Genomic DNA, 17,538 nt, shown 5'->3' on the forward strand with positions numbered 1-17,538 from the left:
TTGTCCTACTTCTCTTCATTATTCATGACCATGTCATGTGCATTCTTTTCTTGATGGTTAACATTTCGCTCTTCCCCGGGCGTCTGTGTGCCATGGGGCAGATTTTGACTCAGTTTGAGCAATGGCTTGGTGGCATCAAAGCGATGGAAGGAAAATCTTCCGTTTACTGTAGGAGGGGAGAGACACGTTTCTGTCCCACACGTCCACTTTGCCGTAGTGATATGATATTTTAGTCATATTCATCTTTTTATATATATATATATATATATATATATATATATATATATATATATATATATATATATATATATATATATACACACACGCCTAAAATGCTGAACACTATAAAGGGTGTATACATCGACTCAGCATCCCATTCCACATTTAGTTTCTTTTCCTGTTCTGTTTTCAGGAAGTTGCAGCTCTACCTCTGCCATGTTAATCTATATTCTATGTGATTCTCAGGCCACCCCTTGGTCTCAGTAGTGGAGAACATGTTCGAGAAACAGTTAAGCGAGTAGTACATAAATATCGGTCACAAAGGTTCTAAAATAATATAAGTATAGCGCATCTGCTAATAATTATAATAAAGTCAGGTACTGATGTCGGTGAGTTCATTCCAAAGGTGTTCAATGCGGTTGAGGTCAGAGCTTTATAGCAGGAGATCTTCCACATTTTCCAAATCATGTAATGCACATCTTCATGGAGTTTGCTTTGTGTAGCGTGATGGTGTGTCCTAGTTCAAGTGAAGGGAGAACTTTCATGAAACATGACCTCTTTGAGGAACAGTTTGGGGAAGAACCACATATGGCTGGTGAAGTCAGGTGTCCCAATACTTTGGACTGTGTGTGTGTGTGTGTGTGTGTGTGTGTGTGTGTGTGTGTGTGTGTGTTGTATTGTGTATCTAGGATGAGCGTGCCTTTAAAGAATGCAGGCACACTGATCTAATCAACTCAAGTCTGCAGCAAACAGCTTCCCTCTGAGCATCCAGTGTCTGAGCAACTCCCAGAGGAGGGACCTTCTCTCACACACACACACACACACACACACACACACACACACACACACACACACACACACACACACACACACACACACAGTGAATCTTGAGCTTTAATTACTTGACACGGAGCAACTTTGCAGCTGAAAGAGCATCATTTCGACCACCGCAGTCTGATCCCAAGCCGCTGAGCCTGTGGTGTCTGGAAATCTGTCTCCGTGTGAAGCCTCGCGTTGCTTCATCCGTCACATCGACATCCTTCCCAGCATTCTTCTCTCCTCACCCCCTCCTCCCCTCTCCTCTACTCTCCTCACCCCCTCCAGCATCTCGCTGTTTCTCTGAACTGCTGCTAAAAAAAAAATGGCTTCTGTATTCTGAGAGACGAACTGAAATCTTTTCACTTCCAAGGCTTTCGCACATTCAGCATTTTCACATTCAGAGTAAATGTGACTTAACTGGACTTTCCCAGCTTTCTTTCTATCTCTCTTTCTATCTCTTTATCCCACTCACTTCTTCTCTCTTTCTGCATCTCTCCATTCTCTCTCACTCTTTCTCTCAGCTTATCTCTCTTTTTGTATCTTTAACATCTCTCTTCTTCTCTCGTTCTCACACTCTCTGTCCCTGCCTCTTGTTTCTTTCTGTCTCTATTTAAATTTTTCGCTCTCCCTTCATCTCACTTCTGTTGACCTTTCTCTCTAGTTTTATGGCGCTACCCATATCCCTTGTTTATTTCTCTCGTTGTCTATTTTCTGTTTGTCTTTCTCTTTCTATCTCTTTTTTTATTTCTTATTTCTGTCTGTCTCTCTTTCCATCTATTATTTTTGTCCTGTCCCCCTTTCAATTTCTTTGTATCCGTCCCTATATCTCGTTACTGTTTTTCTCTCTTTGTATCGCCTTTCAGTTTGTCTCTCTTCTCATATCTGTCTGATCTCTGTCTCTCTGTTTGACTCTCTCCGTATCTCTCTTTTTTTTATGTCTTTTTTTTCAGTTTAACTCTCCCTGTATTTCTGTCTGACTTGTTCTGTTACTTTCTCTCTCTCTCTCTCTCTCTCTCTCTCTCTCTCTCTCTCTCTCGGTTTTTCTGAATATCTCTTCGCTTTGTGTCTCTCTCTTTCCTGCATCTCTTCTCTTTTCTTGTCACTCTCGCACTGTAGGTCATTACTGGACTTTCTGAGCTCTCAGTTGTATTAGTTGTTTTTGTTGCTAGGTTACAAATTAGCTTGTTGATTTTCTATGATCTTTTATGCAAAATAAAAAATAGTAATAATCGTAATTTGGGCTGCAGATAACGATTATTTAAGTGATCAAGTATTCTAACGATTAATCCATCGATTTATCGAGTAATCGGATAAGAAGAACTTTTTCTTTGTTAAAGAGCGATACTGAATATACGAGAGAAAATTATCTTAAAATGAACATCATCTGTTTTCTTTTTAGAATTTTTTATTTTTTTGCTGAAATTGCACACAAGAACATCTGTGAAAACCAAACCCACTTAGTGCAGTTACTTGCTATATTACATTCAAATGCAAAAACATATATATGAATCAAAATATTAATCTATTTCGAATTACACAAAAAAAAAGGGGGGGGGGGTAAACACACTATTGTGTTTTCTTTGTTTTAGTTTGAAATGATCACAAACTTTGGAAACGTTGTCATTTTCTTCGATCAAATTCTTCTCCCCCTCGCTGTTTTTTTCCCCGTTCCACCGTTTTCATTCTGCAGCGTCTTCTACATTAACCTGTGCAGAGCTCTCCAGAGTTTAGCAGGTGGTGCACCAGTAATAGCGGTCCGTGGGGAAACACAGTGCTCTGCGTGTAGTTACGTTTTCGACAAATAATTTCCTCGATGCTTTTTCGCAAAAAATTATTTAGTAGAAAAAAATTATTGTTGCAGATTTAGTTGCACATTGGAAGTGAAAATAAGAAAATAATTTCAGGTCTGTCTTGAAAAAGAAGCAGACTTTATTCAGGAGTAATAAAAACCAGGCAGTTCCATGGGAGCACCTAAAAACACTCAATACACAGAGTTTGCGAGGTATCAAAAAGTTTCACGACAAATTTTGTAACACGCCAACAGAGGGCAGCACAAGACCGCACGCACTGTCACAGGGAGCACCGACCTTCATACGTCAGTGTGCCAAGACATCGTGTTGTTTACATTCGGAGGTGTGCAGCTGGTGTTATTCTGACCTCGTGCGTTACCACAGCTGTTTACAATGAAAATGCATTTCATGCATGATAGAAACACACCATAATACAAAAGTTTATTTATTTATTTATTTTTTTTTTTTTTTATTTTAAAGATCCGAGTCGGACATTTTGCTGAGACCTGGAAACCCGGCTGGGGAAGGATTTTGTAAGAATATATTGGCAGATTCATGGAAATTTTTCCCAAGGAAATTTAGCTGAAATCTGGCAACCGAACTGAGGGAAGACTTTGTGCAGATACAGTGGCAGATTACCGGAAATTTTTTTTGCTGAGACCTGGCAACCCAGGAAACCATAGGTAAAGCTGTGTGCAGATGCAGCGGAAGATTGTCAACGAAATATGAAAGAAAAAAATTACAAAGTGTGCAGTTTTCCGGGGGACCTTTCATAGCTTTGTAAAATGTCCGTAACGACATGGAAGTGGAAGTGTCTATTGGAACATCTTGGAATTTGGGAGAAGACGGATCAGGGACTTTTGCTAGCATGTCAGCGAGCGCTGAGTGGGGTAGTAATTTTCTGGATCGTCGTTATGGCAACGCTCTCGCCGGATTAATCCAGTAACTAAGTGTGGATTCTGACACTCGACTCAGCCACTCTGTAGCGCACGACCAACAGCTCTGTTCCATTTACAGGCTGAGTGAGTGAGTGAGTGAGTGAGTGAGTGAGTGAGTGAGTGAGTGAGTGAGTGAGTGAGTGAGTGAGTGAGTGAGTGAGTGAGTGAGTGAGTGAGTGAGTGAGTGAGTGAGTGAGTGAGTGAGTGAGTGAGTGAGTGAGTGAGTGAGTGAGAGAGAGAGAGAGAGAGAGGTGTGCGCCACTGTGGCCACATCACTCTCACTTGGTCACAGAGTTTATTACAGTGCAGTAAGATGCTTATACTGAACACCTCTTAATGATCCATCTCACAGGTTCTGTCTCTTTCTTTCTCCTTCTCTCATTCTGTCTCCCTCTCCGGTGTTCGTTACTTCTGTCTCTGTTTTCCTCTTTTCCTGCATTTATTGTTTCTTTCTCTGTTTCTCTCTCTTCCTGCTGCATCTCATTTCTGTCTCTCTCTGTTTCTCTTTCATTCTGAATCTCCCTCAGTCTCATTCTCAGTATCTCTTATTTCTGTCTCTCTCTGTTTCGCTCTCTTCTTCCATCTCATTTCTATCTTACTAAACCCCCCGTTTCTGTCTCGATCTCTGTTTCTCTTACTAAATCCCTCCTTTCTGTATCTCTTGTTTCTGTCTCTTACTGAATCCCCCGTTTTTGTCTTGCTCTTTGTATCTCTCATTTCTGTCTGTTTCTCTCTCTTCCTCCATCTCATTTCTGTCTCTCTCTGTTTCTCTCTCTTCCTCCATCTCATTTCTGTCTCTCTCTGTTTCTCTCTCATTCTGAATCTCCCTGTCTCGATCTCAGCATCTCTCATTTCTGTCTCTGTTTCTCTTACAAAATTCCTTCTGTTTCTTCCTGCATCAGTCATATCTTTTCCTCCCTGTGTATCTCTCGTTTCTTTCTAATATATTTTCTTGCTCTCGCTCTCGCTCTCTCCCTCCATGATTCATTTTCCTCTCATCCCCTGGTCTCCTTTGTTCTCTTTTTCCTAGTGTGTGTGTTTGCATGTATTAGATTAAGTAATGATTACAATACCGTGTATTACAGTAGCTCTTGTTGTTTTGGGGAATCAGCTTTCAGAGAAACCTGACACTCATCCGCTAAAGACAGTCTGCTTCATCTCCAATGATGTTTACACGCACGCGCGCGCACACACACACACACACACACACACACACACACACACACACACACACATTTCTTTGGTCTATTTTTTTAGATTCAAAGTTCTCATGGGGTTTTTTAAACTGCCACTTTTTTCCAATATACACTTTTTTTTTTTAACATCCCATTCCACATTTGGTCTCCATTTCTTGTTATAATATCCTCCTGTTCTAATTTTTCGTCTCAGAAGATGTTTCCACCTGCCGTTTATTTACTTTTCTGGCTCTTTGAAACGTCACAGCAACGACTGAAAATGCGTCATCGTTTCGGATAAAAACGCCGTTTTCAAAATTGAAAAAATGAAACGAAACGAATAACGTAATATTGTGGACATGTCCCCAGTCTCTTCAGCACTGCATGTAACATTTATACTAATTAACTCCCACCAGACACAAGTACCACAACGTATATGTGACAGAGTTGTGTTTACTCTTTTATTTTTTTATTTTTTCCAGATGGTTCCATGGAAAGATTACTCGGGACCAGGCCGAACGGTTGCTTTACCCCCCGGAGACGGGGCTGTTCCTGGTGCGCGAGAGCACCAACTACCCCGGCGACTACACGCTGTGTGTGAGCTGCGAGGGCAAAGTGGAGCACTACCGCATCATCTACCACAACGGCAAGCTCTCCATCGACGAGGAGGAGTACTTTGAAAATCTCATGCAGCTGGTGGAGGTGAGGAGCGACTAAGACGTTAAACATTCTGATGCTGGTTTATTAGGACACCGTCAAAACTTGTAGATCAGCTAGAAGATGTAGAAATCAGAAATGTTGTGGAAGATCATTTCATTGCACCACCTTAGTGATGGAACAGAGAAGATTCTGGAAGCATGTCTTGTTTGTACCTGGAGAGATGCTGGGAGCAGTCGAGTGGCGGTTAAGAAAGCGTGGTGCAAGGTGGGGTGAGAAGAGCTCAGACATAGAGGGGGGTCTGTTTTTGGCTTTGTAAGCAAGCATCAGAGGAACGCTAGCAGTGGGGTGGTTTTGGAGAACCTAATAAGTCGTGAAGCTGCGTTCTGGATCAGTTGAAGAGTCCTACCAGGAGAAGAGTTCCACATCCAGACCCCATTAGCTAATCAGCATGAAGTAGCTGGAGGGGAAATAAACAATATTCTATAGGGCGAAAGGTTTTTGGACACAGAAATATTTATTTGCGTCCCAATACTTTTGTCTATGTAGCGTATCCTATTGTGGCTTTGGATTTTGAAAACTCCTGTCAGCTCATGTTGGTGGTTAGCTGAGTTTAGCTAGCTTTTTTAGTGTAAAAAAAAATCCTGTCAGTTTAGCAGTTAGCTAGTGTACAGTATACACACTTGAATGCGTTGTCCGTTTTTAACAATAAAGGAAAATGACGTGTGTGTGTGTGTGTGTGTGTGTGTGTGTGTGTGTGTGTGTGTGTGTGTGTGTGTGTGTGTGTGTGTGGTTTATAAGGAAATTATAATAAGCTCTGTTTTGTTCTCATAAACCAGTTCTTTTCAACGCTGCTACTTTCTCGGACCGTCGCCCGGTCTAGTCATCTCCCATGACTGTGTGTGTGTGTTTAACTTGCCCTTTATGTATTTCGTCTTGCTCGAGGATTCCATGCATTCCTTTTTTTTGTTTCGTTGTTTCTCTCCCCCACCCTGTCCGATGCCTGTTGCATCAAGCTGCTTATGACACTCTCTCGCTCTCTAATCACCATCCCAGTAAACACTTCAGTGTATGTGTGTGTGTTTAGACGGTATATAAATCTCGATCTGGCTATTATGACAGCTCTGTACGTGATGTTTGTTTCTCACAAAACAGTTTCTAGATCTTCGTGTCATTAGTGCCTGAGGTAGAGTCGCTGGAATGTTGTTGGCGTGTGTAAGCGTGCATGTGTATGTCTCTCTCGAACGTGCATGCATGCACACACACACACACACACACACACACACACACACACACAGTCTTTACTCTACTGACATCTGCTGGAAGAGTAAAACTACAGAAAAAGGAATCGTGCATGAACATTTAAACTGAATTATGCTTACCAGTGCAAAACCGGAGAAACCGCTCTTTCTCTCTCTCTCTCTCTCTCTCTCTCTCTCTCTCTCTCTCTCTCTCTCTCTCTCTCTCTCTCTCTCTCTCTCTCTCTCTCTCTCTCTCTCTCTCTCTCTCTCTCTCTCTCTCTCTCTCTCTCTGTCTGTCTCACTGTCTCCCTGTCTCACTGTGTCTGTCTCTCTCTCTGTCTGTCTCTCTGACCATCTGTTCGTCTCTATCTCTCTCTTTCTCAATCTGTCACTCTGTCTCTGTCTGTCTGTTTTTCTCTCTCTCTCTCTCTATCTCTCTATCTCTCTCTCTCTTTGTCTCTCTGTCTGTCTCTCTGACCGTCTGTTTGTCTCTGTCTGTCTCTTTCTCAATCGGTCACTCTGTCTGTCTGTTTTTCTCTCTCCCTCTTTCCCTCTCTCTCTCTCTTTATCTTTCAGCCTAGTTTTTAGGGAAATAAGTCTGTTTATACAAAATAACCTGACTTTACCCCGTGTGTGCGTGTGTGTGTTTGCTCATGCAGCATTACACCAAAGACGCTGATGGACTGTGTACTCGACTGATCAAACCAAAGCTCATGGAGGGAACAGTAGCAGCGCAGGATGAGTTTTCCAGGAGTATGTGCACACACACACACACACACACACACACACTCGCACACACATTTTCTTAAAACGTCCTGCTGCTTTTTCCAGATCAAGATTTCAGAGAAATCTTTATATACGTTTACATTCTATATAAAAGCAAAATGAACTTGTTGTATTTGTACTGCGAACGGTACAGTTTTGTGACATCACACACAAGCGTTTGATTTGAATCGTAGGAGGAAAATCTTTTGTTGTTTTTTATATCCTGAGAGTCAGTGTCACTACATCACCATGGTGACAGCTTGAGTTATTGTAATAGCTGTAAATACAAATATTTATATGCAAAATTATTATATTTTGGTCGTCACGGTGACGCAGGTCTGTATGTTACAAACCTTCCGGTTTCACCCTGAGCTCCATGTGGAGTCTCAGCCAGCACACGCTACAGGTGTTCGATCAACACTCCCTGATTTTACTGGTTTTTTTTGGGGTTTTTTTTACAGCTTTATTATGTTTTGCAAAACTGTAATGAGGTCAGAGTTCATGTTTAGGGTCATGGTGTTCAGGGTGTGTGTAGTAAACATGTCTCTGATGTCCACAGGTGGCTGGGCTCTCAACAGGAAGGACCTGAAACTCATTCAGAGCATCGGCAAAGGAGAGTTTGGAGGTGTGTCAATCCAGCTCATCTCATCATAGTGTGTGTACAAACAGTATTTTGACATGCGTAACGTGTGTGTGTGTGTTTTCACAGATGTAATGGTGGGAGATTACAGAGGGACCAAGGTGGCCGTGAAGTGCATCAAACACGACGCCACAGCGCAGGCCTTCATCGCCGAGGCTTCAGTCATGACGTGAGTCTTCTCTTTTTCAGCTCAGAGCGAGAATTTACTGATATTGTGAAACGCGAGTCGATTCACAACTGTTTCCAAGTATATCATATGAATTAGAAGACAAACAACGCAGAGGGACAGAAGCAGAGAGACAGACAAGACCAAGAAGACAGACTGGCAAAACAAAGACAGATAAACAGACAGACTGAGAAGACAGAGAGACAGACAGACAAGGCTAAGAGACAGAAAGACAGAGAAACGAATATACATAGAGACAAGACCGAGAGAAAGACAGACTGACTGACAAGGCCGAGAGACAGACAGGCAGACTGACATGCCTGAGAGACAGATACACACAAGCAAGACTAAGAGACAGACATGTAGACAAAACCCCGAGACAGACAGGAGAACTATAAAACTTCTAGTAACACAGTCTTGCTGCTTAAAATCTTAATGATGTGTTTGTCAAATAAACGAATTTGGGATGTTTAAAGATTCAGTACAAATTTTCAATTTCAGTTCGCTTCCAATGATCTTTTTTATGGAATCTATATTAAACTGGGAAAGAGAACTGGGGTTTTAATTGATCCCAGTATGAATATTATCATTTTCACTCAGTCTGTGTCTGTGTCTGTCTGTGTGTGTGTGTGTGTGTGTGTGTGTGTGTGTGTGTGTGTGTGTGTGTGTGTGTGTGTGTGTGTGTGTGTGTGTGTGTGTGTGTGTGTGTGTGTGTGTGTGTGTGTGTGTGTGTAGGCAGCTGAGGCACAATAACCTGGTGCAGCTGCTGGGAGTGATCGTGGAGGAGAGAGGAAGCCTCTATATTGTCACTGAGTACATGTCAAAGGTGAGCGCTGGACATCACACACTTCATCAAACCCTCCAACATGTCCATCCGCTTTCTCTCCGTCTCTCTATCACAGTGTGTATCTCTCTCTCTCTCTCTCTCTCTCTCTCTCTCTCTCTCTCTCTCTCTCTCTCTCTCTCTCTCTCTCTATATCCACTGTACCACTCCCTTTCTCACTCTGTCACTATCTCGCTGTATCACTCCTTCTCCTTCTCTCTTTATTTCTGCCTCTTTCCCCCTGTCTCACTGTCTCTCTCTATTTCTGCCTCTTTCCCCCTGTCTCACTGTCTCTCTCTATTTCTGCCACTGTCTCACTGTCTCTATTTCTGCCTCTTTCCCCCTGTCTCACTGTCTCTCTCTATTTCTGCCTCTTTCTCACTGTCTCTCTATTTCTGCCTCTTTCCCCCTGTCTCACTGTCTCTCTCTATTTCTGCCACTGTCTCACTGTCTCTATTTCTGCCTCTTTCCCCCTGTCTCACTGTCTCTCTCTTTCTGCCTTTTTCTCACTGTCTCTCTATTTCTGCCTTTTTCTCACTGTCTCTCTATTTCTGCCTTTTTCCCCCTGTCTCACTGTCTCTCTATTTCTGCCTCTTTCCCCCTGTCTCACTGTCTCTCTATTTCTGCCTCTTTCCCCCTGTCTCACTGTCTCTCTATTTCTGCCTCTGTCTCACTGTCTCTCTTTATTTCTGCCTCTTTCCTCCTGTCTCACTGTATTTCTGCCTCTTTCCCCCTGTCTCACTCTCTCTCTATTTCTGCCTCTTTCCCCCTGTCTCACTCTCTCTCTATTTCTGCCTCTTTCCCCCTGTCTCACTCTCTCTCTATTTCTGACTTTTTCCCCCTGTCTCACTGTCTCTGTTTATTTCTGCCTCTTTCCTCCTGTCTCACTCTCTCTATTTCTGACTCTTTCCCCCTGTCTCACTGTCTCTCTATTTCTGACTCTTTCCCCCTGTCTCACTGTCTTCTTCCTTTGCTGCTCTCCCACTCTGCCTTTTTTCTGCCCGTCTCTCTGTCACGATATCTCCTACAATTTCTTACTCTGTTTACTCTCTCACCTCAATACTCTTGTACCCACTTTCTCTCCCCATCTCTCTCTCTCTCTCTCTCTCTCTCTCTCTCTCTCTCTCTCTCTCTCTCTCTCTCTCTCTCTCTCTCTCTCTCTCTCTCTCTCTCTCTGTAACAGGGCAGTCTGGTGGACTATCTGCGCTCTCGAGGTCGTACTGTGCTTGGGGTCGATTGCTTACTCAAATTCTCACTGTGAGTTTTGCTGCCTGCATACAGAAACTTTTTTTCTGGCACTGTTTTCTTCTATTTATATTCCGTCTGCCTCTCTCTCTCTTTCTTTCTCTCTCTCTCTCTCTCTCAGTGATGTGTGTGAGGCGATGGAGTACCTCGAGGCCAATAACTTTGTGCACAGGGACCTCGCGGCACGAAACGTTCTGGTATCCGAGGACAACATCGCTAAAGTGAGCGACTTCGGTCTGACTAAGGAAGCGTCGTCCACTCAGGACACTGCCAAACTGCCTGTCAAATGGACGTCACCTGAAGCACTGCGAGAGAAGGTTTTATATCCAACTGCATATAATACAGAGAACAATAGAAATGATGCTCATTGCAGTGTGTAGAAACACAATAAGGTTGTGTTATACAGTACGAGAGCGTCCTCTAGAGGCTATTCACTGACACTATGAGCTGTTAATTGAATTTTTTTTTTTGTACTGTTTTTATTTATTTTGTTATGTTACTCTTTGTTGCAGTTTGAATGCATGTCTTTCATCTCTCTTAATATTTATTGATATAAAAAAACATTTTTGTGATGAAGTTCAATAACGGTTGACTAATCAGTTATTTGCCAGTTTGATCCCACCTAACTAACGATCCCTAATAATAGGTTTAATAAATAATGTCTGCACTTTTGACAGTAACAGAGACGCCCCTGAGATTGAGAGAAATCGGTCCAGTCTGATATTCAATACTGTGTATTTTATATTTATTTATTTATTTTTACTTTCTTTCCGCAGAGGTTTTCCACCAAGTCAGACGTGTGGAGCTACGGCGTCCTGCTCTGGGAGATCTACTCCTTCGGCCGTGTGCCTTACCCTAGAATTGTAAGAGACCTCGTCCTGCCGTTTTTGACCGATCGACATTATTTCAGCTTTATTCTAAACTGGGAAAACTGTCGCGTAGGAGTTGTTAAAGTATTTTGTTGGCCACTAGAGGGCAATATCTCTACAGATATCCACAAGCACACTTTTTAAAATGTAGTGGAACATCTTCTCAGAAGAATGGAAGTTATTGTAATAGCAAATAGGGACTAAATGTGGAATGGGCTGATTTGCTAACCATTTTGAAAACCCTAAAAGGTTTCAATAATCCAGGCAGAAGATTTCAGGTGGGTCTGAATGTGTCATGGATCGATCGCATGAAAAAGTTCTCCTTTTCTCGTGCACGTCACAGTAGTTGTACAGCGTTTGAGAGTTATTCTCACGATAGAGATTCTGGTTTTGATATGTTGTTGTATAACTAAAGCATTGTGTGTGTGTGTGTAGCCCCTGAAGGAGGTGGTGCCGCGGGTGGAGAAGGGCTATAAGATGGACGCGCCGGACGGCTGCCCCGCTGTGGTGTACGACCTCATGAAGCAGTGCTGGATCCTGGACCCGGCGGTGCGGCCTTCGTTCCGCATGCTGCGCGAGAAGCTGCAGCACATCAGAGCTAAAGAACTTTACCTGTGAAGTGGAGGAGGGGCGCCACCCCCAAGCGTTTCACCCAGGAGAAGGTGGCGAGGGCGGGTAGCGGCGCTGTGGGCTGCCGTCGCTCCAACTTGTCCTTTCATACGTCTTTGGGACTTTTATTGTTTTTCTTTGGGTTTTTTTTTTTTGTTTTTGTTTTTTTTTTGGGACTGTTAATCTGGACACACTCGTGCTGTGTTTCTGTGGGGAGCACAAGCTTATTAGGTGTGCGCGTGCGTGCGCGCGCGTGCGTGCGCGTTCGTGCGTGTGCGTGCGTGCGTGTGTGTGCGTGTGAGTGAGTGAAAGAGATGGGGAAAGCATGTCGTGTCCCAATGGTGCCCTGCCATTTTTTTTATTACACCATGCTGATACCATTTTGCCCAAAAGTATTTGTGCCCCCACCCCTCCCCCTATTTCTTTCTCTCTTTCTCTCTCTTTTTCCAACTCTTTCTCTTTCTCTTTACCAGTTGCAATGACATAAACAGGAGAAAGGCTGGCCTTTTCTTCATTGTATTGTCAGGTGCATTCTCTCTCTCTCTCTCTCTCTCTCTCTCTCTCTCTCTCTCTCTCTCTCTCTCTCTCCTTCCTTCCTTCCTTCCTTCCTTCCTTCCTTCCTTCCTTCCTTCCTTCCTTCCTTCCTTTACACCCTCTATTCCCAGATTTTTTGTTTCCTTCCTTTCTCTCGTGTCATGTGGCACAAGTTCTAGCTGCATGCGTCTCCTTCTTGGTGTGTGTGTGTGTGAGGTATTCGCTCTGTGCCTGAGTGCCTCCAGATGGCAGGACTGATGCCTCTTATGTCCCCCTTCTCTGGAATTGTTTTTATTCCTTTAATTTTTTCAGGTTTTTTTTTTTAACGATCGTCTTTTTCTTGTTGTTTCCGTTGTTGTTGACTTTGTGTTTATTTTCGGTCTCCTCACGTCAATCAACATTTGACCTGGGACAAGTGCAGAGAACTGGAACGATGCACAAATACACCTCTCTCTCACACACACACACACACACACACACACACATATTGTTAAATAAACACACACACACACTCATAAATGCATTTCCCAGTAGAGCTCAAACTACGTCGGCCCAAAACAGGACCCACAAAGCAGTTTTACCCATAAACCCCTGGGGGAAGCGGGGGGTGGATGTATCTGAATACGGTAGAACTCTTCATGCGTGAGCTTGTTTTATATTAAAATGTATTTAAAGAACTTAAAATAAGAAGAAAACCTGAAAAAAGGCGAAGACGACTCAACTGACAGACGTGCGGAGGCTGACGGATGAGAGAGCGAGGGAGTGATGGAGAGAGAGAGAGAGAGAGAGAGAGAGAGGTCTGAGGTTAATCTGTCAGTGCTTTTAATGTTCATTGTTTGATTATGCTGCCATGATTACGAATAAATCATTCCATCACACACGTGTGTGTGTGTGTGTGTGTGTGTGTGTGTGTGTGTGTGTGTGTGTGTGTGTGAGAGAGAGAGAGAGAGAGAGAGAGAGAGAGAGACCAATGAGGAGAGAACATACTTGGAAATTGACCTTGTGACACTCTTGGTTAATAACTCCAGGGGGTGTGTGTGTGTGTGTGTGATTGTATGCTTTGAGAATCAATCAGTTGATACTTTTCATACAAATGACCCTTCATTAAGCCCCGCCCCCAGCAGTCAGTAATGTTGTGTCTGGCAAACAACAAGACTTGATGAATTGTTCTGTATGGAACAATAAAGCTGAGCAAAAAAAAACATATTCAGCCTACAATAAAAGGTTTAAACAAAAGCAATGTTAAGAACCTGTCAGGAAGTCCAATGCCTCATCCATCAGTGCTCACCGTTTAAGTTTTCTCTATATACACTAATTGCAAAAGTATTGAGGCACCTTTTTTTCCCAGCCAAAGCCTTCACCAAACCATTACCACAAAGGTGAAGGCACACAATTGTAAATTGTTATTGGATGCTGTAGTATGAAATTATTCTTTCACTTTAACTAGGAGACACAAACCTGTTCCAGCTTGACTACAGTATGTGTGCACAAAACACAGTGAAGATGTTCTGTACGTGCACTGTCCGAGTGCATTATTGTGCTTGCCACGTAGATGTGCTGGTGTGAGGTCTATGTATACAATAGGATAAATGAGTAGAGAGGAATTATTTGCAATTCGCGACTATAAAGGATCCCAAATAAATAAATAAATCGTGAAAAAGGCCCATGGTGTGTGTGTGTGTGTGTGTGTGTTAGAGAGACGGAGAGTGTAGGAGGTAGGGGGGAGCAGCAGGCACTTGGCAATCTAGTAACTTTTCTCACTTTACTAAATAAAACTTACACCAAATATATAAATATAAAAACCTTGGCGATGTGTTTGTGCCTCCGAGGCGCTCTCCATACGTCATGGATTATGTGGTGACTGATGAATAAATAGTAAAACAGCCCATAATTTCAAATGATTCCTTTCTGATGTTATATGATGTGATAGTATTTTGAAAACAGTTCCCACCTCCTTTGGTGATTGACAGCAGATACTCCACAGACTGGAACAGGTTATCACAAAGGTCACCTCTATTTGCCAAGGACTGGTGGGGCAGAGGCCATGCCTCCTGTACAAGCGCCAAAAGTGGCAGAGGCCACAACCCTGTACAAGGACTGATAGGACAGAGGCCACTCCTTTTTTAATCAAACTGACTAGTAAAGAGACTGTCCCATCACAGAGACTAAGAGGGACACAGGCCATGCTTCCTTCAACATCCTTCAGCTGTAACAGACAGAGGTTATGCCTTCCTCAACAAGACTGACAGAGGCAGAGTCCACCCCACCTAAATGAGTACTAACCAACACCACGGATATGCCCCCTGCACAAGGAACATTTACAGAGGCCATGTGTCATTCACGTGGACTAACGGATAGGCCACACCTCTTAAATTGGTACTGACAGGAACGAGGACAAGAACAACAGTTATGAGGCCATGTGTCATTCACCAAGATTGACGGAGCCTTAAGCCACACCTCCTGCACAACGCCACTCTTTTTGCTCAAGGAATGACAGAGTTCACCGGGACTGACAGAGACATTCCACAACTTCTAAAGGGTTACTGACAAAGACCGACGTCATACCTCAGACTGACAGGGGAACAGGCCACTCCTTTTTTAATAAAACTGATTAGTAAAGAGACTGTGCCCCCTTGCAGAAACTAAGAGGGCAGAGGCCAAGCCACCTTCAATGTAACACATGCCTTCTTCACTGAGACTGCCAGAGACAGGCCTCACCTCCTATATGGGGACTGACAGGAACTAAAGCCGTGCCTCCTGTACAAGGAACGACTGTTATGAGGCCATGCATCTTTCACCAAGATGCACGCCTTGTGGACACAATACTGACAGGCACAAAGGTCATGCCTTTTGCACAAGGAATGGCAGAGGCCATGGGTCCATCATGGGAACAGGCCACACCTTCTAAATTGATACATACAGGGACCGAGTCTCATGCATCATTTATTAAGACTGGCGAAGACATTGTACTGTAGGCCACGTTTTTTCACCTAAGGAACAAGTTACAGAGGCCATCCAGCATTTACAGGGACTGACAGGGACATAGGCCACATCTTCTGCACAAGGACTGACAGCTACAAAGGCCACACCTCCTTTCCTTCACTACAAACGATGGTTTGTGAATATTGACACCTGCCCCAATTCGGATTTTAACCTCCAGTGAAATCTGTAACCCCACAAATGAAAAACTATGACAATTATTAATGAGAATGTTCATTATTAGCAGCACATTATTCAAAACGGATTTAATATACTATGAAACTCAAATTCCTTTAAGAATTCCAGCTTGTTATTATCTGTGACCCACATTCGAGGCAACCCCAAACTGGGCCACTGAGCTGTCAATCAAAAAAGCTTTCATAAAGTAAGTGTCTACTCCAGTCCTGAAGGATTCATACCTTCATGTTCTGACTTGAATTAGTTTCATGGGAATTAGGGTTCATAGGGAATTGGGTTCTTCAAAACACCCACGCACCACTCGAGCGCAGACACACTCGCGTGCCGGGACGCTTTGCGGCTGACAGGTGCAGAGACGTTGTGTTTTGTCTGGTGAGGAGTTATTTCTGGGTGCTTGCACCAAACAAGTTCTCACACTTGATTTTCTTGTGTGAGGTGTGATGAAAGTGTGATGCGGTCGGCCACTGGGAATCCAAAACGGCTGAGTCGGGAGTCTCAGAAACGGCCTAAAATGGAATTGGACTAGCTCAGAAGTTCTTCCTCAGATCGCTAATGTCCAGTGTTCTGGAAGTTGTTATATATTACTGCTAGTGTGACAGAACTGGAGCGGTGTTGATCCGACTTGCTTTCTGATGGAACCCTAGATTTTTCCAGCCTTGTTTTGAAAATCGAAAAGTTTGCACTCATTCCCATCAACCATGACATGTATACGAACTGATTCCTGAAGTTTGTTTTTTTAGGGAAATGGAAACTTATAGAGGGAAACAATTTCTCAGAGGTAAATATTGTATACATTTTTTTAAATCACAGTCTTCTACTGGAAAAGTGGTGTCCACTGCAGTGTTTAGGACCATGAACTCCTATCAATCTTATCATCTTCAATTTAATTCATTTGTAGAGCACTTTAACAAATGGGCATTGTCCCAATGCATCTTTACTGAAATAAAGCAGTTATAAAGTTGTATAAAAGAATATTTAAGTTTAGCGCATATACGTTTGTTCCTTGTAAGTGTAAGTTTATCCCAGTGAGCGAGCCAGTGGCGACTGTGGTGAAGGAAAAACTCCCTGAGATGGTATGAGGAAGAAACCTTGAGGGAAACCAGACTCAAAAGGAAACCCATCTTCATCATTATTTAAAAAGAATATCTACAGGAAGTTACAGCTCTACCTCTGCCATGTTAATCTGTATTCTATGTGACTCTCAGGACACGCCTCGGTCTCCGTAGTGTTGCGTCATATTCACGAAGCAGAAGTGGTGCTGAGAGAACACGCTCGAGAAACAGTTTAGAGAGGAGTTTATCGTTCTATATATAAAATATTGGTCACATATTATTGCACTTTCTAAATAATAATAGTATAGCACATCTACTAATAATTATATATAACTAAATCGTTTTTTTTTCACAGATGCAAATATAAAAAATAAACATTATATATAAATAAATCTATATATAAATATAAATATTTTAAAAACGATGCTTTGCGATACAAATGACAACTTTTAACCGATGTACACTTTTTAAATTGATGCACCACATCATCAACTTTTATGCTGATGCACCGATGTGAATTTTACCGTTCCTAATTTCTGTAAAACCACACAGAGCTCCACTTTAACGATGTTTAATAAAATGTCTAATTGGTGATATGGTATAGAAACTGTTTAAGGAGTCTGCACTTTCAAGGAAAGTTTGTGTTACAGTCAAGTCCGAAAAGAGATTCTGGTGAAGAACAGGATGTGTATTGCTGCTATAATGTAACAGATAACAGAATATTCTACACCATGAAATGTAACATTTAAAGGACAAAAATATTTCTTTTAAAAAGTTGACAGTTGTAGTAATTGTGGTATAAAGAGGAATAAAAAATGG

At 42.6% G+C, this 17,538-nt stretch overlaps 2 protein-coding genes across 2 annotated transcripts in view; one reads left to right on the plus strand and one right to left on the minus strand.

The window, feature by feature from the left end:
• Nucleotides 1-13,368, plus strand: part of cskl (c-src tyrosine kinase-like) — a 28,935-nt gene extending 15,567 nt beyond the window's left edge. The window contains exons 5-13 of the mRNA XM_083552449.1: nucleotides 5,424-5,643; nucleotides 7,499-7,592; nucleotides 8,164-8,229; nucleotides 8,314-8,413; nucleotides 9,146-9,236; nucleotides 10,417-10,490; nucleotides 10,600-10,795; nucleotides 11,255-11,341; nucleotides 11,783-13,368. Coding sequence (XP_083408575.1) covers nucleotides 5,424-5,643; nucleotides 7,499-7,592; nucleotides 8,164-8,229; nucleotides 8,314-8,413; nucleotides 9,146-9,236; nucleotides 10,417-10,490; nucleotides 10,600-10,795; nucleotides 11,255-11,341; nucleotides 11,783-11,965 — 1,111 coding nt within the window. The 3' untranslated portion in view covers nucleotides 11,966-13,368. The remainder of the gene's footprint in view (nucleotides 1-5,423; nucleotides 5,644-7,498; nucleotides 7,593-8,163; nucleotides 8,230-8,313; nucleotides 8,414-9,145; nucleotides 9,237-10,416; nucleotides 10,491-10,599; nucleotides 10,796-11,254; nucleotides 11,342-11,782) is intronic.
• LOC310732045 (uncharacterized protein) overlaps nucleotides 1-17,538 on the minus strand; it is a 195,052-nt gene that overhangs the window by 169,519 nt on the left and 7,995 nt on the right. The gene's annotated exons all lie outside the window — the stretch shown is intronic.

Source organism: Silurus aristotelis, assembly GCF_946808225.1.
Source record: "Silurus aristotelis genome assembly, chromosome: 10".
NCBI classification, from domain to species: Eukaryota; Metazoa; Chordata; class Actinopteri; order Siluriformes; family Siluridae; genus Silurus; species Silurus aristotelis.